Source organism: Chiroxiphia lanceolata, chromosome 21 (assembly GCF_009829145.1).
Source record: "Chiroxiphia lanceolata isolate bChiLan1 chromosome 21, bChiLan1.pri, whole genome shotgun sequence".
NCBI classification, from domain to species: Eukaryota; Metazoa; Chordata; class Aves; order Passeriformes; family Pipridae; genus Chiroxiphia; species Chiroxiphia lanceolata.
In genome coordinates, this window is record NC_045657.1 from 4,468,696 (window position 1) to 4,493,600 (window position 24,905).

The window sequence follows — 24,905 nt, forward strand, 5'->3', positions numbered from 1 at the left end:
TTGAGTAGGGGGGAAGGAGGGCAGCCAACAGCAAGGTGCTGGTTTGGGGAGAATCCTGTCAGCATGGCCTGAAATCCAAAGTACTGGAGCAACAAGTGCTGCCCAAGCCAGGCAGGGAAGGTAAAGGGAGGAGGAGGAGGATCACGTTCACGGGACACCGAGAGTACTTTACCTCTTTGAAGCACTAAGTATCCTGCAGCTGCTGCAGGAGCAGCAACAAGTCCTTGGTTATCTGCAGTTATCTCCATGCTTGGAAGCCAAAGGTCATTGCACAAGCACTGACATCAAACCTTTAGTCCTAATTTACAACTTTCTAGGCTGAAAACTCTGTGTCCCTGTTACAGAGTCTAACCAGCCCGGACAAGCTGATACACCAGCTCCAACCCTTCCTGCCAGATGCTCTGATCAGTGTGGGCTTTGGCTGGGGTTTGATCCCTGTGGTTTGGCCACTGCTGTCAGTAACGCCAAGTGTCCCTGTGGGCAGCTGGGCCACCTGGGGAGGAGCAGGGACACAAAAGAAGGAGCAGGGGACAGGACTGGCTGTCACTGGGGTGGAGGTGATAGCAATGCACCTGCCTTTTTCCTTGCCTTTGCTTGCTTTCCTTCCCTTCCACCCTCCTTACTTTGCTATTTTGCTGCATCCTGAGCTGGTTTGGGACTGTGGATATTTAGTACACCTGGCAATGCTTCTTATGGGCAGCACATATCTGCACAGAAGCACCTTGCACTGAAACCTGGGCTCTGCCACTCCTCTGCCCATGTGCTTGAGCCCCTCAGGGCTTCTCCCTGAGCAATCCCAACGGTGGGCACCCCAACATGCCACCAGTCCAGCTGAGAGCCACAGCTGCTCGTCCCAGACAGGCGACCACACTGTGAGAAAGACCCTCACCGCTGCCTCCTGCCTGCCCTGGCGGGTGGAAGGGGCTCTCCCATCCCTCCCTGCAGCTTCCTTCCCCTTGGAGCCTGTTCAAAGCCAGCCTCAGTGGCACCTGCAAAACATTTCTACTTGCAAGTCTCAGTAGCAAACAGTTTGGAACCGATACAAACGGCTCCTCTGTCGCTGTGGTGATGCTTGTTAGCACGGGGTGGGTGATGGGGAGATTTCTCCCCTCTCGCCTGTAAGTCTCGCACAAGCTGGATGGGAAATCAGCCATCTCGGCACTTTTCCACCTTACTTTGCTTTTTCAGTTGATGTCATAACGTAACATATGGCACCGTACAGGGAAATTAAAAACAAAACCCAGGAGAAACACCCCCCACCCACTTCCCCTGCCCCAGATCTGTCTGGGGGGTTTACCCTCACCCCAAACTTCCTCTGCTGGAGCCGAGGCTTCTCAGGGGGTGCTGGGCTGACTCGGGATGACCCATCCTGCTTGTACTGGCAGTGAGCTGGAGTTTAGTGGGATGAGCATCATTCCTCATCCCCCAGATGCATCAGCATCACCCCTGGGAATTCTGGCTGTGTTTGCACAGCTGGGAACAGGGCATTGGGAGGGAATTCGGACCTTGACTGTCCACCTAAGCCATGTCCCACTTCCCCCAGCACCGGCTGCAGGAGGACACAGCCCCTCTCTCAGACACAGCCCTGGAGGTGCCCCAGCCGTTCCCTGCAAGGACACATCTGTTTTATTTCCAGTGCTGCCCTGCCTGGGGAGAAGGGGTGTCAGAGGGAGAAATAGTTTGCAGAAATGCTGATGGCTTAGTTTACCAGCAGTAACTTCTCATCCCTCAGAGAAGAGATGCCCAAAGAAATACAGCAGCCGTTACCTGCCGGTGACTTCGATGTTGGAGACGGCATAGAAGTATTTGTACAAGTTCTCCCTCTGCACGTAGGTGCCCCCCAGGGCGGGTCTCAGCAGCCTCATCCGCAGGTCAGTCACGGTAAAGAAGTCCTTGAGCCCTTTGGCGCTCTCCAGCCGGGTGTACAAGTTGTCCATGTTCTTGAGGTCGGGGCCAGCAAAGATGGCAAAGCGGTCCCTGACCTCGAACCGGACGGTCTTTTCTTTCTTGGAGCCCGCCCAGCGGGAATACTCCTCCGTGCAGAGGACCCTGTTGGCACTGGTGGTGGAGAGGTCTCGGACCCTCCGTGCTGGCATGCTGAAGGCCTCCATGCAGTCATCTGCGTAATACTGGTACGGGTGCCAAGTCCTCCCGTTGTCCAGCGACTTCTCCAGCATCATGATGGTGGGGCGCCCGTACTCGAAGGTGATCACGATGTCGTCCGTCAGCTCGATGCTCTTGTTCCAGGACAGGGTGATGTTGGCCAGCAGCGGCTCCGGGTACCGGCGCCACGTCACGCTCTGCCAGTACGTGGCCAGCCCCTCGTCCTCGCTGTCGAACATGAGTTTGGGCGGGTGGGCCAGGTCCGGGTTGGAGGCGTCGCACTCGTCGCTGCACAGGTACGGGTTCTCCTGGAACAACAACAGTGGTCACCGGGGAAGAAGGCAAAGCCTGGGCATTGCGTGGGCATTGTGTGGGCATCACAGCCAAGCTCACACCCTTACCGGGCCCTGGATCTGGCTGCTTGTGTCAAACATTAACTGCTGGGCTGAACTGGAGTGTGCCATGGGCCTGGCTCTGGAGGAAGATGTTTCTGAGAATGAATTTGAGGTAGAAAGATGCGGCTTTGCCTCCACTGTAAGAATGGCTGAGCTGTTTCCTTTGAAAGGCCCTCTGGGAAAGGGCTTTTCAATTTGGCACAGGGGCAATTTTCATAGAAAGTGCCTTCCCTGAGATGGTCTCTTGGAAACTTCGGTTAAGCTTGGCCAATTTACAAGCCTACAGAAAGCTGTGCTCTGCCTTGGAAGAACTGCATGGCTAAAATCCCCCAAACACATCCCTGCCTCTCATGGCTCCTGATGCCAAAAATCCTTGGGACACACCATCCCCTCTATACCACTGAGCATGGCTAGAGGAGGGAAACCAAATTTCTCCAACTCCAAGATGGGACAGGACTGAGGAGTAGCAGGGAGAGCAGAGATTTGTGCTCCTGGTGCCACAGTCCTCTCCTGCCTGCAGGGACCATGGAGGGAAGGATGGCTCATCCCATCCAGGTGAAAATGTCTATCACCTGCAGGCCTGGCAATGGGAGAAAAGGAACAGCCACCCCATTTTGCCCACAAATGACAGTGCATGGCCAAGCTGGAGTGTTTTGCAGGGACACACATACACATCCATGTGCTGAGCTGCACCAGGACATAGCATGAAGGTTGAAGCTTTGGACTTGGGCATCAGGGTTATTAGCTGTGCCAATGGGTTTATTCCTCATCCATATGTGTGTTAAAGACCAACATTACTTGCCCTGCAGCCTCTGCCTCCAGGAGTGAGCAGGTGGGTCAGACCTTCCTTGGGGATAATGTAAGTCTGTGTTATAGTGGGTACAGACCACAGATCAACTCTGCAACACAATGCAAATCTTTTTTTGCATGTGAAGCATCTCTTTGCTGTCACTTTACCTCCCTCTTAGACTCAAAATCCAAAGGGTTGGAGAGGGAGAGGCATTGGTACAACAGCAGGCTCTGGTGCAGTGGGACCCTTGTCAGGGAAGCAGAGGCACCTGGCAGAGGAGGAGGAGGAGGTGATAAAGCAGCTGGAGCTGCTCAGAGCTTCTGGCTGGAGGTGAGGAGCCTGCTGGGGTGTGAGGTCTGTCCCTCCCAAGCACAGTGGATTTACAAGGTAAGACCGAGCCGGGTGCTGTGGTTTGGTTTGTGGGTGCCTTGTGTGTGGCTGGGCCATGGAAAGGTGCTGTTTGGGGGGATCAGTGTGTTCCCACCCATCTCTGGAGACCTCTTGCAGTGCTGGGGCTGTGCTGGGGTGCAGGGAGCTCGTGTTGGTAGCTGGGGTCTCTGAAAAATGAGATGTAGGGCTGTGATCTCTGCAGGTTGGTTGTGCCCCTGGACTGGGGGAGCCCTGCTGCAGGTGTGGGAAGAGGCTACTCCTGCGTCCATGGCACTGGGGACTGACCCTGCACCGTGGCTTGCTTTGATCTGGGAAACTGCTGGAGTCTGAATGCTTGTGACCTGCTTTTAGGGTGCCCTGTGTATACCCCAGGCAAAGCAGAGGAGGGGAGCTGGCTGGTACAAATGGGTGCAAAGGGGAGCTTTGGGGCTGTGCTTTGAACGTGGAAACCTCTGCGTAACACAAAGTGCTTTGGAAAATCTGTGCTTTGCCACTGCCAACCAAAGGTCTTGGGAACTACTTAGAGCTTCTCCATTCTGTGTCTGTAAAATGGGCCTTGGGTGCCTCCCCACAGCTCGGAGCCACGCACTGAGCTTTGCAAAGGGAGCGGAGGCCACGGCACCCAGGAGCCCTGAAAAGCTCAGGAGGGCATAAATAATTCTGTGCTCAGAGCAGCGTGTGAGTAATGCACTGTAAATAAGGCAGGAGGCTGCTCCGCCGGCGCGGGGGATAAAACAAAACAGCGAGGAACTGATCTGCACGTGAGCACCAGGATCGTCTGCAGGGGAGACAGCGACAGCCTTGGGGAGACAAGGGGACTCCTGTAAACACAGCACACGTTGTGTGTGTGTGTGTGTGCATGAGGCTGCCAGGGAAAGCAGATCAGAAAACAGGTCAACACTCAAACTGTTTTCAGCACTGCCTTGCTCTGACACGCACCTGCCTGACGGAAAAGCTGCGAGTGCTGTGCTGGGGTTTGTTCCTCCTGTTACAGCCTGAACTTGAGCAGTGTGTGGCTTTTGCCACCTCTGTGTGTGCCAGGAGGAAGGGCTGGAACCAGGGCTGCTGAGCTCCGGTGTGGTGCTCACCCCGAAGCATGAAAGTTGATTCTGTGATTCTGGTACTGAATAGATGTGTTGGTTGATGTTTTAAAGGCAAGTGGCTGGATAGGTTTTATCATTGTTTTATTTGCAGCTGTGACAACTGAGTGAGGGAAATGAAGGGAGTGCTCAGGCTTGCTTGGGTGGAGGCTGAAGGGTGAGGGCATCTGCCCAGGGGCTCCCCACTATGCCCCCAAAGCGGGGGGGATGCCAGCTGGGGTGTGGTGGAACTCTGAGCCATGCTGGGGGGTCCTCTCCTGCCTCAACACACTGTTCTGGAGTAGGGATTAAGAAACCCTGAGATAGTGACATATTTAATATGCTCTCCTGACTCGTCACGTTCAGAGGAATTGTTTACCTCTGCTAATGAGACACAGCTTCCTGCTGGGGGATGGAGCTGCCTCTCAGTGCAGCTTTACAGCTGATGGAAAAGGCAGAAAAATCCCCCTCAGCTGAAGTGCTGGGGGCTCTGTGAGTGTGTTTCCTGCGCTGAGGCAACGTATTGTGTTGCAGTATGGTCCTACTGCCAATGTGGCCATACAGATGGCTTAATAGGGCAGTCCTGAAAAGACCATCCCTGAGGTCCTATTTCAGCACTTGTCTGAAGGAGGGTGCAGCAGTGCAATGTCTTAGTGGGCTCAGGTGGGGAATTGGCTTGGGATGGCAGCAGAAAATTCCCTGATAAACCCGCCTTGCTGCTCAGAGTGGCTCTGTCTGAGAGGAGTCTGTGTCACAGAGCTGCCCTGGCTCTTGCTGTGCACCTTCCTTTCTCTGTGTGCAGCAGCCACTGGGGCTGCCAAAGCCCTTGAGCTGGTGTAAGATCAATCTCCACTGAATATTTGCCACTTGAGCTGCCTCCAGCATGGCCACAGTGGCCACCTTCACCTCCAGGGCTATGGATGATAAACCTGTCAAGGCTTTCTCTGGAGGTTTCCTTAAGCAGTGGCCAAACTGAACAAAGGAAGGACTTCTGTGACCAAACCACAATAAGAAAACATTACCCAGACCAGCAAAGGGTGGCCAGGATGGGAGGTGGGACAGGTTTCCCAGGAGCAGTGGGGGAAGCAACCGAGTCTGACAAGCGTGATCCCTCTCCCAGTGTCCTGTCTGGAGGGACAGGGCTGGCCAGGCATGTCCCTGGCAGGGGACCTGGCGGGTCAGGAGCAGGGAGAAGCAGAGCCAAAACTCTGCCTGTCTGCCATATGCTTTGTCCCAGAGATGAGGGACTGGAGGTGCACGATCCCTGATGGCTCCCGTACATCCCAACCTGTGAGTGTGCTCAGCCCAGCAGGCAGCAACCCCAAAGATGCCTTTAACCACCCTCACGTTTTGCAGAGCCACGTGGCTCGAGGGCTGCACGGCTGTCAGAGGGCGAACGCAAAAATAACCTTTAAGTGACAGTGCTGGAAGGTGGGGGAGAGCCTCAAAAGCCACCGAGTGAGTCACATCACTACAGCTTCCTCTGCTAAAATGAAGTGTTCCTTTTTGGGTTTAGGTTTATTGAATTGTCCTTCCTCTGCGGGATGCTCGATGCCTTTTCTGCTGGGGGGGGGTGGTTTGAAGTGAGCCAGGAGGGCAGGGGGGAGCGGAAACAGATGGCCATACTTTGGCTGCTCCTTTGGTCCTGGTAAGATCAGATATAGCACTGTTGAAACAATTCCAGGTATTATTTTTGAATCTGGTTTCCTCCCCCAAGCCGTGTGTCCTCCAAAGAATCTGTCCAAAGTCTCATGATATTTAAGTCTTCAATCTAAAAGTCAGGATGCATTAGCCAGGCAAACTTGGTCCCAGTGAGCTTAAAATAAATCAGTTCACTTTGAGTCTCACGCTATTAAATCAGTCATGAGTGTCCTCACGACAACTAGACATTGGAGGTTTCAGGCTCTCCAGCTCTTCTGGTTGTGCATTTCTTCAGGGTGCAACAAAGAGTGTTGCAGCCTTGCTTAGCCCCAGCTCAGCCCAAAGGGACAAATCTCTAGGGGACAAACTGCAAGAGCCTTGTTGAGGACACGTTGTCCTAAATAAAAGGCATCATAACAAGATTGTGCCTCCACGAGGAAATCACAGAGTGGTTTGGGTTGGAGGGGACTTTTAAAGGTAATTTATTCCAAATGGGCGAAGACATCTTCAACTAGGTCAGGTTGCTCAAAGCCTCATCCAACCTGACCTTGAATGTTTCCATGGATGGGACATCGATCATGTCTTTAGAGCAACCTGTGCCAGTGTTTTACCACGCTCACTGTAAAAGTTTTCCTCCTTATAACTGGTTAAATCTAACCTTTTTTTGTTTAAAATCATTATCCCTTGTCCTATCACTACAATTCCTGATAGAGAGTCCTTCCCCATCTTTCCTGTGGGCCCCTTTAGCCACTGGAAGAGACTCAAAGTCCTCCTTGGCAGGGCTGCTCTCAATCCCTTCATCCCCCAGCCTGGAGCAATACCAGGAGTTGCCCTGACTCAGATGCAGGACCTTGTGCTCGGCTTTACTGAACCTCATGAGGTCCCAATGGACCCACTCCTCGAGCTGGAAACGTGTCCCAGCCCCGGTGACTGCAGACCCAGCCCTTGGTTTTGCCTCCTCTTGGTGCCTGGAGTCTGTGCTGGGCAAAAATGCTGCAAAAGGGACTTTCTGAAGGTGGCAGCGGAGACTTGCTCCTTGAGGAGGATTTCTTAAGAAACAAGATCTTGGTTCTGACAAAGCACAGTGACAGGAATCCAGGATGCTGCAGCAAAGCTGCTCCCCACCTTGCTGAAAAGGGAGGGAATGGGGGAAAACAAGCACAATAAAAGGCCCTGGTTTTACAGAGCCCAGCTGGTTTTTAGGGTTCTTAATGAGCCCAAAAGTTTTTTTGCTTTCCCCCCCCCTCCACCAGATAATGCCATTTTTAAGCCTCACAGTATAAAATTATGTATTTTTGTAGGTGAAATTGCTTGACTAATCATTAAGCTGTTGAATATTTTAAACAAACTAGACATCTGCTGTGAATGGTGAAAGCTGTACAGAAATAAGACTGCAGCTTTTAGATCTCTGTGCCAAAGGGAAGCTGGAAAGCAATTGCAACCACTAGCTGCACAGTGAAGAAAAATAAGAATAATAACAATAATATTAAAGGGGAAATAAAAAACAAGAATCAAGATTTGAGCATGGAAAAATAAGTAGATGATGTAGGAGCTTGTACTGCTCAGCCAGGGATGCTCATCACAGCTCTCACACTTGGTGTGATGTGTTCAATGGTGTCTTGGTCCAGGGAACCCCCCCTGGACTTCTTTTGCTTTTTGGGGTCTCTTCTGCTTGTTGTTTAAGCCAAGGCCTCTGCTAAAACCCAGAGCACCCTGGGACCACTTGTTTTTAATTATAGTCTCCTAATAAGAGTACTGACAGGGTCTCATCAACTTTGACTAGTCTTGGAAAACAATTTTTTTTATTTTTCTTAATTGGGGGGGGGGAAATCCTTGGCTTTTTATAGGAAGATTTTTATCAAAGGGGGAAAAATTTAAATGTGTTTATTTGGCACAAAGACCTAAGCTGTTGTGTGGGTTTCTCTTGGGTCCTTTTTTCTGTAGTGGGGTTTTTTCCACTATGAACCGGCTCTCAAATCCAAACAGAGACCTGAGGTGTCTCCAGGCTCTCCTGCAAGTGCTGATGATGGCTGGGACTAGGGGCTGTTTGACAGCCCCCTCCATAGCCTGAAGAGCCACGTCTGGCTCCCTCGACATGAGGAGAAGCAGGACATGGCACAGGAACCTCCTTCCCCCCTCGGGAGTGCTTATGGCTGAGAAAACCTTGGTCTGGAACTCCACCTCCACCCAAGAGGGGACAATTCCCCTTCCATAGCACCCACCCCATCCAGCTGTGATGCTTCAGGAGCTCTTGGGTGCATCCCAAGGCCCTTCTGCCTCCCACAGGGCACCTCTGATGCTGCCTTTGAGTTTCTGCTCAAAGCTCAGCTGATGAGGTTCACAAAGTCCCCGCGCTGCAACTAAGCCCTAAAGTTGGTATCAAATTTCCTCCAAATCCTGCAAAACAACCATATCAGCAAAATCTTCATGTGCACCTGATCCCTCCTGCCCTGATAATGTCCCTGCTGTGGAGCGGTGCCACCGTGGGTGTCCTGCAGCCTCCTCTTCCCTGAACAACCTGTCTGTCACGGGAGGATGGATGGCCATGGGAGATGAGTGTCCCCAACCCCAAGCCCCTGCCTCTCCTACGGGTGTTTGGGAACACATTCTACCCCACAATACCTTATTTCCCCCCCCTCCCTTTCCCTATCCAGCAGCAAATTGGATCCATTTGCTCCACAGGCTTCAGGGTGGAGCCGAAACGACCGTCCTGACACATTTGCTTTCCTGCTTTACACTCGGCTGAGTTCCCCCAGTTCACGCTGGGATTGAGCTGTGAGGCTTCACTTCCCTTCCATCCCCTGTTTTCCTGACTCTGCCAGGGCTTCACAGGGATCTCTGTCCCCATCCTGGCTGGGCTGTGGGTTTGCTCTGGTGTCTGTCAGCACCGGAAAATCACCCACCGAGTGGGGAAGATGCTGTCCCTGATCCAGCTCCCCACGGACACCAAGTTAAACCTATTTTCTGCAACACAAATTTTTGACAAGGGTCACACTGAGCAATGCGTGTTTTGGGAAGCTTTCTTGGTTTTTCTTCCAATAATTGCTCCAGGACGTGATGTTCTTTCCCAAACAGAATTGCATTTACCCAGGAGAAAAGACAGGCTCACCCTAATGTCATTTCAGGGTGTTTTCACTCTTGCTGCTCCTGATCTGAGGGTTCAACTGCTCTGTCTGGATTTATGAAAAGACAAGGTGATTTTATGATCAAAAATAACATTTTTGAGTAATTAAGTCTCATGCTTCAGGGCATAAACCATAACCTGCCAGTGGCCGGGATGGGACTCCCAGAGAACTGGAAATACTCTCTGACAATTAATTTTCACTCTATTCATGGGCTGGGAGGGATCAGAGGGGTGAAACAACCGTAATTAATTTACAGCTATTATTTCCAACAGCTGGCAAGTGGCATAACTCACTGCAGAGAGGGCTGGGAGCTCAGAGAGAGATGAGGAGGAATATGAGGCCCCTCTTGTGCCAAACAGCCCCACACTGGCCCTTCCCTGTGAGCTCAGGTGAAGGTCTGTGCCCTCCCTGCTCAATGCTCCAAGGAATATGGGAGGGCACTGGGAGCTGCTTGGCCACTTCTCTTGCACTAATTCTCCCGTCCTCTGGTGCTCAAGTGGGCTTTACCTGCAACTTAGCAGTGACCTGAACCTGGAAAACATCTCAGGAACAGCTTTGCCTGTGCTTTTTTGGGATGTCTGTCAGTGTGCAGGGAGGGGTCCCTGTTGGGCCCAGCAGCACAGCATTGGACTGTGGAGATACTGGGAATGCTCTGAATGGAAAAATGTGCCTTTTGGAAACAAAATCTTGATAGCTTTCTTCAAGATGCTTTTTTCTTATTTTTCTTTTTTTTTTTTTTTTTCTAAAAACCACTTTGGTCAGCTCTATATATTTTAGAGAACCAGAAGCTGCCTCATATGGTAGAAAACACAGTTTTCTCCATGGGCTGCTTGTGTGGCTGCAGCCTGGGAGCCACTCGGAATGCTCCCCTATCGTGGTTTGAGACATGAGGACATCCCCTCATCCACATATTCCCCAGGCATCAGTCTCCTCTTCCTGGTGTGCCTCCGAAGGGGTGTTTTTAAGTGGCCTGTGTGGGTAGGTAGGTTCTGGCAAGGCACCCAGGGGTTATTTCACAGCTTCACCTCTGTAGGGGAAGGGCAGCTCCGGCTGGGAGGCAGTGGGTGCTGGGGCAAGGAGCATTTTTGGGATGGCATAGGAAGCTCAGGGTGGGCTGGTGGGGTGGTTTGCTCGCTTGTGTGTCCTTCCCTTGCCGCCTCCCTCCCCCAGCCATCTGCAAGGGGCTCTTATTAAGGCAGAGACAGCAAAAGGGGAGAAAACCATCCTCGCTAACAAGCTGTTTGCTGTTTATGAGCAGGTAAAGGCAGAGCTGGAATGAATTATTAATAGGGTGGAAATGGGGTCCCTCCACAGATCTGCTGCTAATTCTGGCTCAGCTGAATGTCACTCCCTCCATCTCCTCCCTGGCCCTGGTTGGGGGGGATTGATTGCTCTTCCACTTCCTTCCCCTTCCTCCCGGATCGGAGGTTGTCCAAGCCCAAGGTCACCCCTTGCACGGGCGTTAGGACAGGCTTTGGCTGTGTGAGGGATTCGGGAGCGTGTGACTCAGCAGAACCGGCCCCGCGTGCGGCTCTGGCCGAGACAGTGGGACACACAGACACATTTTTGCTTTTTTGCCTCTTGCCTTTGGCCTGAAGCAGATCCTCACTCACCGAGCAGCGCCGCTCGTTCCAGGCTCTCGGGCTCCCTTGGGCCCGTCTCTCCGCCAGAGAAGAGATTCAAGCCCTACTCGTGGCTGCTCTTCCCCTTCCCCCCTCCAGCCTGCTCTGAATTCGAGAAGCATCTCGTTCGTATTTCATCCTGGCTCAGGGCTGTGCCCTTCTCTGCACCAGCCCTGGGGAAACATCACCGTGCCAGACAGGGTGGGGTGGTGGCAGTTCAATGGCCTGTCTCCAGCTGGGGAAATTGAGGCATGGAGGGATTTCAGGAGCAGGTTTGGGTTTGATCAGGAGCATTGAGGGTTCCACCTTTCTGAGGACTGGACTCCCCCAGGCATCTGCAGCTGGGCAAAGTAGTGGCTTCTTCACCCAGTGTTGATCTGAGGGTCGAGACAAACCATGAGGGTCAAGGAAATCTCTGCTCTCACCCCACACAGTCTCTGAAACTCTCCCGTGGTCTGTTAGTACTCCATGGAAAGGGTCTGAACTGGTCTTTGCACCGTAAATGACACAACCTTGGCAGGAGGCTGACATCCAGGCAGGAAGCCTTCTCTCCACAAAAGGAGGATCCAGAGGGAGATGCTCCTTGTCACGCACAAGGGCTGATCCAAGTCACCTGTCCACCCTCACAGCGCAGCCAGCACAGCCCATGCACCGACACAAATCCCCTCACGCCCACTCTGGCTCAGCCAGAGACAGAAAATCTGGCTACACGATGAAATGTAACCTCCAGACTGAAATCAGCCCAGTCCATGGGTGACCTCTCCAAGAAGGGCCCTAAGCATGATGTTTGCAGAGTGACACTGGGGCAGCACTCCCATTCCCAAAGCCAGGATGGCCTGGCACCAGTTCAGCTGCTGCTGCTGGATCCTCTGCCCAGCACCTCGTCCTGTGGGACGTGTGTGCAGCTCACTGGGGGCGGCACAAGGGTTAACGCCGCCTGGAAAATTCCACTCCTAAGCAGATAATCTCATCTGTGCCGGGGATCCACACACATCACCCGCAGCAGCCTGGCTTCCCATGGAATCATTTTTGAGCAGCTCTTTCTTTGTGAACTGCTAATCCCCCGGTGAGCTGCTCTAACCTCATCCCTCCTGGCGCCCTGGGCTCACCTCCACCCCCACCTCCCCGCCGGGGCTGCACCCCTGTGGCCACCCCGTTTTGCAGGGGGGATTGCAGGGTGACCCAGAGCCCGGGATCAGAGGCTGATGAACCAGACACCCCTCAGCCGGCAGCCGCGGGCACGCGTTCAAAAACCCGGGCGTTTAATCCCATTGACTGCGTTTTATCTTGTCTCCAAACTCGGACTTTCTGTACCCAAGAGTTGCAAGCTTTGGTCTGCCCAGGGCACTTCCCTGAAGCTTGTTTACAAATTAAGCTGCTTGGATCCTGCCCTATCCCTTCTTTGCCAGATTATTAAGCCCTTGCATCTTGCTACAGAGATGTATTTGTGTCCGCAGACCCTACCAGCAGGAGCACAGCAGCAGCGACCTGTGTGCTGGGCTGCGAGTGCATTATTGATTCAGGACTAAGAAAATGCTTAGGAAGTAGGAAAAGTGTCCTGCTCTCTAAAAGCTTGTGCGCCTTGTAAGCTCAATACATGCAGCCTTTGCAGAGAGGCTCGCTACGCCGCTATTAATAATTTATTCTGCAAGAGAGGCCCTGATAGTTTGAATGGGGGAGGGCAGGACGTGGAGGTGGGAAGGGGAGGGAATGGAGGCTCTGCTGTGCTCCTCAAATGGAGGTGCATTTTTGAAGCCTTTCTGGGGGGAGCACAGTTGGGTAGTGGGTACCCCTGTACCCACCCTGGCCTCTGATCAGGGCTCCTGTGTCTGCTGCATCGAGCGTTCTGACTGTGCTGTTGTAGCAAAGTATTTGGCTGCTTTACACTCTGCTTCAGGGGAACAATTCAGCAGGTGCCTGTTGGAGGTTGGGACTGAGCTGTGGTCAGCCCAAAATGTGTCCTGGCTGTCCCTGAGGGCAGGACAGCAATCGTTTCCTTTGAGAGGGCTCCCCAAAACCCCTGAATGGCAGTACTGTGGAGCTGAAGCAGCTGACTCAGCCAGCAGATGGGGAGTTACAAACCCTTTAGCTGGGATTAGAACCAGCTGAATCTGTGCTAGTTGTCCCTTTGTGATATTCCCCCTGAAAGGGGCGTGGAGCTGTCCCGGCAGGACTGGTCACAGTGGTGGCAGCAGCATCCACGTGGAGCTCAGCACTGAGGGAGCAGAGACCCATTGCTTGTGCTGGAGTGTGCAGCAAAACGGGTGGTGGTTCTGGGATGTGGGTGTGTGGGCACTGGAACCCCCCGGCTCCGCTCATGGATGGACCCTGCTGCCCTCTCCAGCCCCCACCACTGCTCTAACACACACTGGTGTTTGCCTTCCATGTGACTTGGTAGAGGTTGGAGTTGTGGCACTGCGTGTGGAACTGCTCCACGGAGCAGAGTGGAGGGGGGGCTGCTGCCTGAGTGGCTCCTGCAGGAATGTGAGCAAATGGGAGAGGTGGGAGCCAGCTGGGATGAGACCCAACCTGGTGGCTCTGCATTGCTGGGTGGCTGCACCCACTGAGCTCCTGGACAAGCAGCCCCGTCCAGTCCCCTCTTGCAGATGGAGCCTGCTAAAGGAAGGCTGAGAAATGGAGAAATCCACCCTGGAGCCAAAAGGCACAGGTTTCCCTAAGCCTGCCCACGTGGAGCACAGATCAGATGTGCAGAGGCACCAGTGCCAAAGGCTGGAGCAAGCACAGGTCAGGGCAGTGGCCTGAAAGATGGGGGGACTTGTGGGAACCTCATGGGACATGTCTGAGGCTGCAGGGGATGGCTCGTCTGCCTGGGGTGAAGGCTGGAAGTCCAAACTGCTGTTTGTCAGGGCTTTGCAGGCATAGCCTTCTCCTCAAAGACACCTCCAGAATGGTCACCCAGCAGTGTTGTGTGATCTGGGGAGGAAAAAGCCTCTTTGGTGCTTTCCAGCACAGAAACCTGCGTTCTGTGTGGAACTACCCAAGTGACACCCAGGGCACGTTCAGCAGCACAGCTGAGTGCCCAGGGAGCTGGGCAACTTCAAGAGGGTGGCAGCAGTGGTGCTCACCCCATCTTGGTGGAGAACAGCCCACGTGCATAACAACTCTGGCAAGTCACAAATTTGGGCTCTGTTAGCCAAGCACTGCTGATGCTCAGAGCTTGAATGGTCCCTGCTGAGGGCATCGGGATTGTTTGCGTGGGGCAACAGGCAGGGTGGTGGGGCTGGGTCAGCCGAAGCCCCACATCCCAAAAATCTGAGCATAAAAAGGTGACTTGGGGTCTGAAAGTAAGGTTAGAGCTGGACTTTCACTTAGGGAAACCAGAAGTGTGGTAGGAGAGCACTCCTTCCCACTCTGGCAGGATTTTCTGCAGGGAGGATTCCTTTTCAAGCTTAACAGAAAATCATACCTATGCTATAGAGCACAATATAGATTTTAGAATCAACAAATAGGAAGGATTGCACTGAACAGCTCTGGCTTCAAAAGTTGCTTGTGGAAAACTGTGGTACTGGAATTGGTGTATGATATAAGGGCTGCTGTGAGAGCTGCTCTTCCAGCTCTGGCCACACTCCTCAGCAAGTCTTCTGAGTTTGTTCTCTTCTGCTTTTCCCATCTGGACACTGTTCCCTTTGAAGAGCAAAGCTTTTCTTAAACGTAGTTTATTCTTCCTCATCTCCTTCAAGGTGGGGTAAACTCTGCTCACTGTACCAATTAAATCTACTTGACAGTTTCATTTTTATCGCCGTGTCTTTTCCATCAGCAAGTGGAAATGATCCTTGCTAGGGGAGCAGCATCCCACTTTACAACACGATGAATCCCGAACTGAGCATTTAAGGAAATTGTTACAGACTGTGAAGGAAAATCCCGTGTGCTCAGCACTCTTTAATTTAAAGCTGAATTGTATCCTTTCATTTTTCTGTGAAGCTTTTGCTTTTGTACCACCCAGATCCTGCTGCACTCCGGAGCAGCCTCGGTGGTAGGAGAGTAGCAGTGTGTAATTTGCTGAGCTGCTAATAATGTACAACCCAAGGGTCTGGACTCAAGGGCAAGGAGCCACTGATCCTGACTTCAAACAGTGTCCTCTGCAGCAACCCTGATGCTGAGAAGTGATTAAGGGTGGCAAGAGAACCAAAAGGCTCCAGCTCTCTCTCCCACGCTCGAAAGCAATGCCACGATGGGTGCAAGGCGTGGATTAGGGAAACCTGCATCCAGATGGAAATGGCACCAGTTGCCTTTTCCAGCCTCTCCCCAAAGGAAAGGGGAGCACTTTCCAGGTGTTAATTCAATGTACTGCAGGGTTCAGAGGGAAGGGGGCTGTTAGCACTTTGTAGAGGTGAAAAGAAAGACGCGTCCTTCCGTCCCCACAACCCTGCCCGAGATGTCATGGATCATTTGACAGCACAGAGTGAGTTTCTTGTGTTGCTGAATTTTGGTATAAAGGCAAAGTAATGATCGTCCCCAGTGCCATGTAGGTCCCACAATGAAGGGCAAAGGGGAGCTCCAACTCCCAGCCTGCTGCTATGGCCGAAGATGGGTTTGCAAGCAGTAGTGGTAGTGATGATTTATTCAAGGAGGAGGCAGAACATCCGCTTTTCTTGGAAAGGATTTTCCTTTTGACTTGTATACAGGCTCTGCTTAGCCCAAAGGATGTCCTTGAACCCTGAGGCAGTCAAAAGGCTGAGGATACCTTGTGCTTTGCCCCCTGGTTCAGTCTGAAACAAGGTGCAGGGGGCAGCACAGGCACCTCCAGTGGGCTGGGGAAGGGCTGTGGGTCTCTGCTCAAGGCACCAGAAGGTCCAAAGAATCCATTCTTTGATCACTAGATCATGCTGCATCTTGAAAAATGCTTCTGGAAGAGTACTTCTGAAGCAACTCCTTTTTTCTTCTTACTTTAAAAACTTTGGCTTTACTTTTAACCATCCCCAAACCCACAATCCTTTTTCTGCACCTAAACAGGTGTATGAAGGTATGGTTGGATAGCGTTGTATGAGATGGGCTAAGAATGTAGGGAAAAGGGTTTCTGTGCCCAAAGATTTGTCTGCTTTTTCCAATTTTGGCACTCAGTCTAGTAAGAGAAATAGTTCTTTAGTACAAGCCTTATAACCACATGTCATTCAGAAAAGTTTAGCTAAGAATTAAACTAAACATCCAATTTGGCTGCATGTGTAATGAATAAATAAAGCCTTTTCCTTTCATGTACCCGTGCCAGAGTCAACAAGCTCTATTAGCTGATGAAACAATGCTGACGCCAAATAAAAATACCCCTGACCCATCAATATGGGCTAAGAGCTCGGCCCTGCATCAAAGAGGTTTGTCAGAACAAGAAATACTGTCTCCACACCTCTGGGGGGGAAACAAAGGCCCCCATTCCTGCAGCAAGCTGGGCTCCCTGTGCTGCTGGTGCAGGGAGCTCTCACTGGGATGTCAAGGAGCAGCAAAACCATTCCACGGGGACCGTCTGCTATGGACACCTCTCCCATCTTTTGATAGAATGATTTGGAAACCTTCTGAACTGCAAACCTATTTGCAGCTGGGATTAGGGCTTTGGTGTTTGCTTGCTCCCCACTGCACACCCTGTGTGTGTGAACTCCCCACAAAACCAGAGGACTTTTTATCCTGTGTGCAAAACGCTGACGCTTCAAAGTGAAATCCTCCAAGGTCCCTGCTCGGCAGCAAAGAGGAGCTTCAGCATCTCAGAGTATCAACACCTGGGAGCACCCTGCCAGCTGGGCCATCCTCCCTCTCCTCCCCAGGAGAGTGGGAAGGTGAAGGAACACTCCATCTCCCCTCTGCCCCATGCAGACTGTGCAGCTTTGCCATTCCCCAGCCGTGCTTATCCTGCAAACCCCTCTCCTTTGAAATCCACGTTCAGCTGCTCCGTGCCATGCCCTGCATGTGATCTTTGAAGTCTCGCCCCTCCCTCAACATCCTTGGCTAAAAGATCTGTTCCCTATTAGTTTTCAGTCACGCTTTTAGACTCATTCAGGCTTTTATTTACTTATCCATCTGTCTTCCTGTTCCCACCACTCCCCCTGCCCTGCCAGGAGGGAAAGTACAATTCATTTTTCAGGTGACCCTGCCAGGAAGGCATTGACATGAATAGGAGCAGGTTCAGAAACTGTGGAAAAAGCAAAACCCTTGACTTCAATAAGCAGCAAAACACTTCCCAACCAGAAGAAAGCAGCCAGATGTGACTAGAATTGCTGCAAAACAGAAAAGACTGTCCTCCAAATAATTCCTTCCATCCCCTGACGCCTCCTTGTGCAGAACTCTCTGTGAGCACTGCTCAGAGTTGTTGCAGGGCAGTGTGTGATCCTGTGGGCTGTGTGATGCCTCCTGGTGCTGGTACAGCCTCGCAGGACACACTCACTGTCTGACAGGGTCCTGACTGTCACCAGGACTCTGCTCCTCTGCCTGCCCACAGCAGTGCCCTGCACAGGGACACGGTCCAGCTCCCTCCTGTCTGGCTGCTTTGAGCATGGAGGGGTGTTTGTGTGTCTTTAGTTTTGATTTCAGCTGTCTGAGCAGTGCAGGTGTCCTGCTGGGCTGCGCTTAATTCTGAGTAACGCGAGTTTAACTGCACGGACAGTACCCCGCTGCTTTGAAAGACACCTAAGAAAGCAATATAGTCACCGTAAGAACTTCTCTGCTGGAAAGCCAGGCTCCTATGAGAACCCACCTGTTACAAAGAAATAATTAAAACCTGAAGAGGAAGGATAACAGGACACTGAAAGGCACCTGAGCGGGCTGGCAGCAAGGAGCTGCTCAGGGCGTGTGTGTGAGCTGCTCACCCTCCCCTCTCAGCCGGGGCCGGGGCTCGGAGGTTGTAACGATCGGTGGGCAGCAACATCGATTTTTTGTCCGGCACTTCCTTAGTGCAGGGGGAGCAAAACTCGGCTCACATCCTCTGCGGGCTCCGCTCGCCTCCCCCTGCCTGTCAATAGGTGTCAAGTCACCACCCAGGACCGGCGGTGGAAGGGCCATTTCTTGCTGATTCCACTTTCTGCTGACCATAAGGGGATGCTCAGCAGTAAGTGGCCACATGTCATTCTCTGTGAAAATTTACCTTGATGGCCTCCCAGCCCACACCACTCCAGTCCTAAGGCTGGATCTCTCCTGCAGCCACCTCCTGCTCTGTGCACTAAGTGCTGGGTGGGCTCTTTGCTCACCTCAGCAGGGCTGCTCTTCCTCTGCTTCATTTTTATAACTCTTTAGTCCTCTGGAGAGGACAGCACTGGTGTCGGGGGGGGGGGGAGAAAGGGCCATGAATACAGTGGAATTTCATAAACCTATCCCAAAAATCTAAAAAATTATATTGCAACATATCATTCCTGTCCTTAGCTTGATTCTTCATCAGGGAATTGCTCGGGGACGTTGCTGTGAGCGCTTGTTTCTGTTCTGGAAAACAAAAGCTGGGCCAGGCTGGGGTGAGGCAGGGACAGGAAGGCAAATCCATGTTTTGCATTTGTGTAGCTCTCATTCACGGCTGTACACGGTGTTTGCAAGTGTTGCAGCACATGGCAGGCGTACGCTACACGGAAATGCTGCCGGTGCCCAGAATAGAAAGATTTTAGCTCGGTATTGACTGAATCAAGAGATGTGGAGGGCTGATTGCAGTTTGTGTCTTTTGCTTCCTTGGAGGTCAGTGGAGCTGAAGTCTGGAGCATCCTTAACCAGAAAGGGTTTGCAAAGAGCTGCAGTGAATGTAGTGCAAAGCAGTTTGGTGTTCTCCTTTTAATCCTTCTGCTGCCAGTCAGATAAATGGAAATACAGACCCACCCATCAATAGTTAACGGTTTTATTTGCAACCTTGGACTTAATCTTTCTTTTCAAACGATCTTTTAAAAGGTAAAGCTGCTACTTATCTGGAATTAGTGGAAATGTCTTCCCTGGTACTAATGAGACCCCTTAGGCTGGAGGGAACTGGGTAACTACTGGCAGCATGTCCTGATGGTCATAAATGTTTGGCGTCCCTTGGTATTTTTCTCTTGGATTTTCAAGAGGTGCCCTGAGCTGGTTGGGCCCAGAGAAATTTCCTAGGTGGCAAACTGAGGCACGGGGTACACAAGCCTGGATAGCACTGGCAATAGAAAGTGGGACTCTGTACTGATTTAGAGGGAGAACTCCTCTTCTCATTATAGGTAATGAAAGAATAACATACTCTTTTAAAGTACCTCCTTGTCCAGTGCTCAGCACAATGGAAACCCTGTCAGCATGGGCTGGCTTGGTCCCTGTCCCTTAATTGTGTGCTTGGACCACTCCTGGGGGACATTTGAGAGGGGGTATTACTGTTTTGCTCTTTGCTTTGACCCCTGAATTCTTTAACAATGTAAGGCCTTGTGAATTATAAATCAAATGCTCCTGCTGAGCTTTGTGGTGCACGGAATGAAATGTGATGATTAATATTTAAGAGAAAATAAGTTAAAGATTTTAACTACAAGGGCAAATGTCTGTCCACAGAGTCTTTTCATGGGGAGGTTAGAGGAGAGGGAGAACCACATTTTCAGATATTTCAGTGAAATTTATGGCTGTCAGGCCAACTGCCAGAGCTGTCAGTGTGCAGGGGCCATGCTGGCCCTCACTGACCTGCCCTTCACTCTTACTCAGAGATAATGTACCCAGCTCTCCCATGCTGGAGCAGCCCTTTGGGGTGGGACTGGTGAGCACACTCCACACACTTCAGCAAGCAGAGGGATGTGCTTGGGGCAACTTGGGTTGAGTGCTCACTGGGGGCAGAGCTTTTCCAAAACCCAGACCTTACCCAGGACTTACTCAGCCCTCCCCAGCTCCTCCTTGCCCTCCCCTCCACCATCCCTGCTGTATGACTGACTTCTCCTTGGCACAGCACTGGGATGGGCAGGATGCCTTCCCCCACTTAGCAGACCAGGAGATTTGAGAGCTCCAGGCAGCAACCACTGTGGCCACCCTGAACCAAAATGTCCTCACAATGGCACATTGGCAGGACGCTGCCTCTGGCCACCAGCAGAGCCTGTTATAACCCATCAGATAAGGAGGGAAACACTTACATGGGTGCAGAACCTCTCGGGCGGGTCCCCACAAGTGATTCCTGCCGGATCCACCCGGACCGTCACATAATCCTTCATCCGCATGGCCTTGGGCTGGCAAGCATAGAACTCCCATGAGGGGCCATCGTCCGTGGTCACCCAGGACTTGCAAATGTCATACTGTCCCATGGCCAAGGGGACACAGTGCAAGAGGAGAGCAACCAGGTGGAGCATGGCAGCTGTGGCCAAGCGCGGGGTCCCTGGGCGAGGGCAGTGCCGGGAGTCCCGAGGAAGGCAGCTACTGGGCTAGGGGTGGCTCTCGGGATCAGCATGGAAACTCCTCATCTAAAAATGATCCAGTCGAAGGAGACCCAGGCGGTAACAGGGATGATCCCACTCTGCCCGCTGTGTCTGGATGTGGAAAGTTCCTCTCGGCACAGAAGCCAACTTTGCAATTCACTTGATTGGGAAAGTTTTGGCCAGAGTTGCTGATCAGTGGTCAAAAGTCTTCCTTAACCTCATTTTCCCCCCCTTTTATTGTACGAAAGGTCTTCCAAATCAGCATGAAAATATCTAGAGGTGACTCCAGTCAATCAATAGAAAGATCAAGTTCTGAGTTGCTGATGAAATTTGATAGGAGTAAATTGGAGAGGCCGTGAGATGGTGCTGGATCAGGTTTTCCTCAACCTCCTTGTCTGCTGCAAATGCGTCGCTGGGGAAGTGCCTTAAACTGTGTCTGCCTTAATTACTAGGGAGTTTGAACATTAACATATAAAATGAATAGAGCATCTGGTCATCAGTACAACTCTGACAAGAGAGATCCTTTGGAGCTAAAATTCCCTTTTCCCAAAGGACGGTTGCGTCAACATGAACAGGTCAGGTGTCAAGATCCGTGGTGGTCCCAGCAGGATGCTGGGTGGTCACTGGGTTGACAGGAGCAGTGCTGGTCTCTGCTGCTCCTGCCGTGTCCTGTGGTGGTGGTGAGGCACTCGCAGGCGAGGATTTGTCCAGCTCTGCCTTTTGGCAACCGAGCACCAAGTTCCCAAAGCCTTCAGCTGCAATCCATGTGGCTACCTGAGGTCTCCTCTCCCTTTCATGGTCAGGGCAAAGGGACAGCTCATCAGCAGGTGGCACCTGCAAGAAATCGAAAGACAAATTGGGTGGGAGCAAGGGGGGACAGTCAGAGCAACAAGACTTGTAAGAACAGGGATCCCCAAGGAGGCAGAATCCTCAGCTGGGCTTCTCAAGCCACCAGACAGGTTTTTGTACCAGGGAGATATACAACTTTAATAAAAACCAATCCATAGCAAGATGCTTATGGTTTTTCTGCTGTCTGGGAGAAGGGAAGGAGCACTGCCCCATTTAAGGTATCTGCTTTGTAACAGCAGCTGGTCAACAGGAGCTCTAATGGGTCTTCAAATAATATCAAGAAGGAGCTATAGGTCATTAGAAGATGGAGAATATGCAGACACAGAGCAGGGATAGACAGACAAATTGATAGTCTTAAAAAAGCTAAGCAAATAAATAAGGCAGCTGGGGAGACAGATACATTGTCCAGCATCCCCACATATGATTTATCTGAACAATAACATTTAATAAAAAACAATTTAAAGTCCTAATAACATTTAGGTTCACCTAATACAAAGAGCAATGACCTTCCCAGTATTCATTTCAGGTTAGAACAACATTTCTGCAATTTTGTTGTCTTTCCAGTAGAGCTATAAAAACTGTAAGTAATTACAAAACAAAATGACAAAGACCTGAAGGAGAAAAAAAAAACATCAAGCCCTCCCTCAGCATTAGATTCAGGAGGAAGATCTCATCTGAGAAGGCGGGAGGCACCTATCCAGAACAGAAATTTAGCTCGGGATAATTCCCTTTCTACTTGTTTCCCCAACTTTTCTTCCACAATTTAGGAATGCCTACTTCAACAGCACGTTTAGCATCTGCTTTCTCATAAAGCTCAGCTGCTAAAGCTCAGAAACTCCAGGTTAACAGATGCATTGATCCATGTTCGGGGGCTTCACACCACCTTGCTACCATCTCCCTTTCTCCCCGTTTTGGTCGAAGGATTACTGATTGAGATGAATGAGTTCAGAAAAGAGAAGCTGTCTCTCATGCTTCATTGCCAGCTCTCAACGAACAGGCTATTATAGCTGCGTTGGATCTGAATAAACTCCCAGAAAAAGAATAGACTGGCTGCTATTTTTACATTATGAGTAAATGTAGTAAAAATAATAAGCCGGTGTGACACAGTGTTTATAAGTCCTACTTGCATCAGAGCTGTCTTTTCAGTTATAACAAGTCAGTTCCTAATTATTACATCAAACTGGTCACTGCCAAGTGCCTGATAACAGCGGAAAGTGTGAGACTGGTGTAGAAAACAAGCAGGGTAGTTTTAATGAGGACTCCAGTGCTGTTAAGTTTATGGATCTATTTTCATAGCCTCGACAATTATATTTTGCACTTGAATGGCTGTCAGGGAAAAACTCGGGTAGAAAGGATCTATAATATCTATTAGTGTCTTGTTATGCTGGCTAAATGTCATAGATTCCCAGGGAAATAAAAACTTGCTGGGAAAAAAATGTATTTACTCTCAGTCCACCAGCCAGGGGAGCGGATTTGGGGAGAAGTCTGAGGTGCAACACTTTGCCAGTCCAGTCCCTCTGCAGAAATAGTTGGAGTGTTGCTCTGAAATGAGCCAACATACTGCAAACGGGGCAGAGAGGCTCCCTGAATTAAAGGTTTCACCCTGCTTGATTTGGTTTGATTCTTAGAAAATAAATCTTCACCTGATATTATTAAGAAACTGCAGTTCATGGGAACAAATAGAATCAATGCTCTTTGTTCTCTTTGAAGAGTACTCAGCACTCGCTGGGGACTGATAGCCGGAGTATTAAAAACACAAAATTAGATTGTGTCTTGACTTAGCTGGCTCCGGTTTTTTTCTTATTATTGGATTAACACCCTATTGAAATAAAGGGACAACGCTGAGCAACAACTGAGCTGCTCTGGAATTAAGAGCAGAAAGTAAACTCAATGAAGGAGTTTTTAATTTTCTCTCAGAAGTGTTGCTTTCCCCACGCACCCTCCGCTCTCCCCCCGCGCTCACGGAGCGGGAGTTCTTCTCCTCTTTCCCACGCTGATCATCCCTTCCCCGCGCCCTTAACAGCGAAGCTGGGGAGCCCCCGCCGGGGGCCGGGACCCTGAACCCCGCGACAACGCTGCGCGGCTCGAAAAGCTCCCAGCAGAAAAACCTGTAAATCCCACTCGCATCCCGCCGCTTCTCCCTGATGGATTCGCGGTTCCCGGCAAAACCCGATGCCGCTCCCCCCCTCCCGCCCCATCCTCCCCGGTTTCTTTTACACCAAAGGACTTTAGGGGGGGTTGCAAGGGCTGGAGTGGGAATCAGCGGGGCGAGGGGAGCCCCCCGGGCTTCCCAAACTCCGAAGTGGGAAAATAAACCCCATCCCGCGGCGGGGAGATGGGGATGTTCCGGGGAGGGCGACACAGAGCGGGACGCCCCAGGAAAGCCTGGGAACAACTTGGGAGGTGCGGGGGACACGCGGGGTTTGGGGATGGGGCAGATGCCGGCGCTGCCCGCCCCCCCTCCGCCTCCCTTTCTCCCCCCTTTTCCCCCCATCCCCGGTGCTCGGCGCTGCGGGTCCTTACCGGGAGGGAGCTCTGCGGTGCGGGGCTCCCGGCGGAGCAACTTCGGGGCCGGGGGGAACCCCAAACACACCCCCCAGCCCAGCCCAGCTAAGCCCAGCCCAGCGCGGCGGGCAGGCGCTGCGCCGCCGGCCCCCAAGGGCAGATGGCCGGGGGAGCTTTGTGCAATCCCGGCTCCCCTCGCAAGTTAATGCCGAGGCTGAAATCCCTTTTGCTCTCACTTTCAATCACAATCGGAGCTTTTATCTCCGTGCCTGATCCCGGCTGCGTAACTTCCTCTGTGCAGCTTTAGCACACACCATCCCACCGGCGGCAATGGGCTTCTTAAAGGTGCAGGAGGAAATGCAGGGCGGGGGGGAGGAGGAGGAGGGAGGGAAAACCACCCGAGGAAGAGGAGGATGCGAGCGGGAGCCTTCGGCTCCGGCGGCCCCGCGGCTCCCGGTGCAGCATCCGCGCCGTCCCGCTGCTCCCGTTTGGATAACGGCAGCCGGGAATGCCGCTCCTCGGGGCTCCTCTGTTATTTTTTTCCTTTAAGAGCTTTAAAAAAAAAAAAAATTAAAATCATGAGATCATGTTTGCTCGAGGGGGAAAAAAAAAAAAATCTCCAGTCACGAGGGTTTCCCCACACGTGTAAGTCCTCGCATGGTGTGCCCTGAATATTTTGGGGAGGCTTCTGCTGGCGAAGATGCTGTAAATGAGGCTGCGTGCGTGTGTGTTGGGGGAAGAGGGGGTGGTTGGAATTAATAGGATAAACAAAGCAGAAACTCGGAGATGGGGAAATCAGATGGCTGGGAAATGCTTGATAATGGTGGGAATGTGCTTTGGGATTTAACCAAACCGGGTTTTTCTTTGGCAAGGTGGGGGAATTAACATGCAGGGCTGCAAAGTGTGACAGCACCTTCTAGCATGGGGCTGGAGAAGGGGTTGCTTAGGTCAACTCTGTTGAGTCCATGCTGAGGGGCAGAGGAGGCTCCAGCTCTGGACAAGGCAGATAAAGCTGTGGCAGGTAAAGGTCCAAGTTTTCCCTGCACAGGGCAGTGGCTGGAGACAGGATTCCAAAGCAACAAC

General features: G+C 51.7%; 1 protein-coding gene across 1 annotated transcript in view; it reads right to left on the reverse strand.

Annotated features, from left to right (window-relative positions):
- The window catches only part of NTNG2 (netrin G2), a 49,112-nt gene extending 24,775 nt beyond the window's left edge, over window positions 1–24,337 (reverse strand). The window contains 3 exon segments of the mRNA XM_032708526.1: window positions 1,768–2,411; window positions 20,190–21,302; window positions 23,841–24,337. Of these exon segments, the coding sequence (XP_032564417.1) occupies window positions 1,768–2,411; window positions 20,190–20,402 (857 nt within the window). The 5' untranslated portion in view covers window positions 20,403–21,302; window positions 23,841–24,337.
- Between the last annotated feature and the right edge of the window lie 568 nt (window positions 24,338–24,905).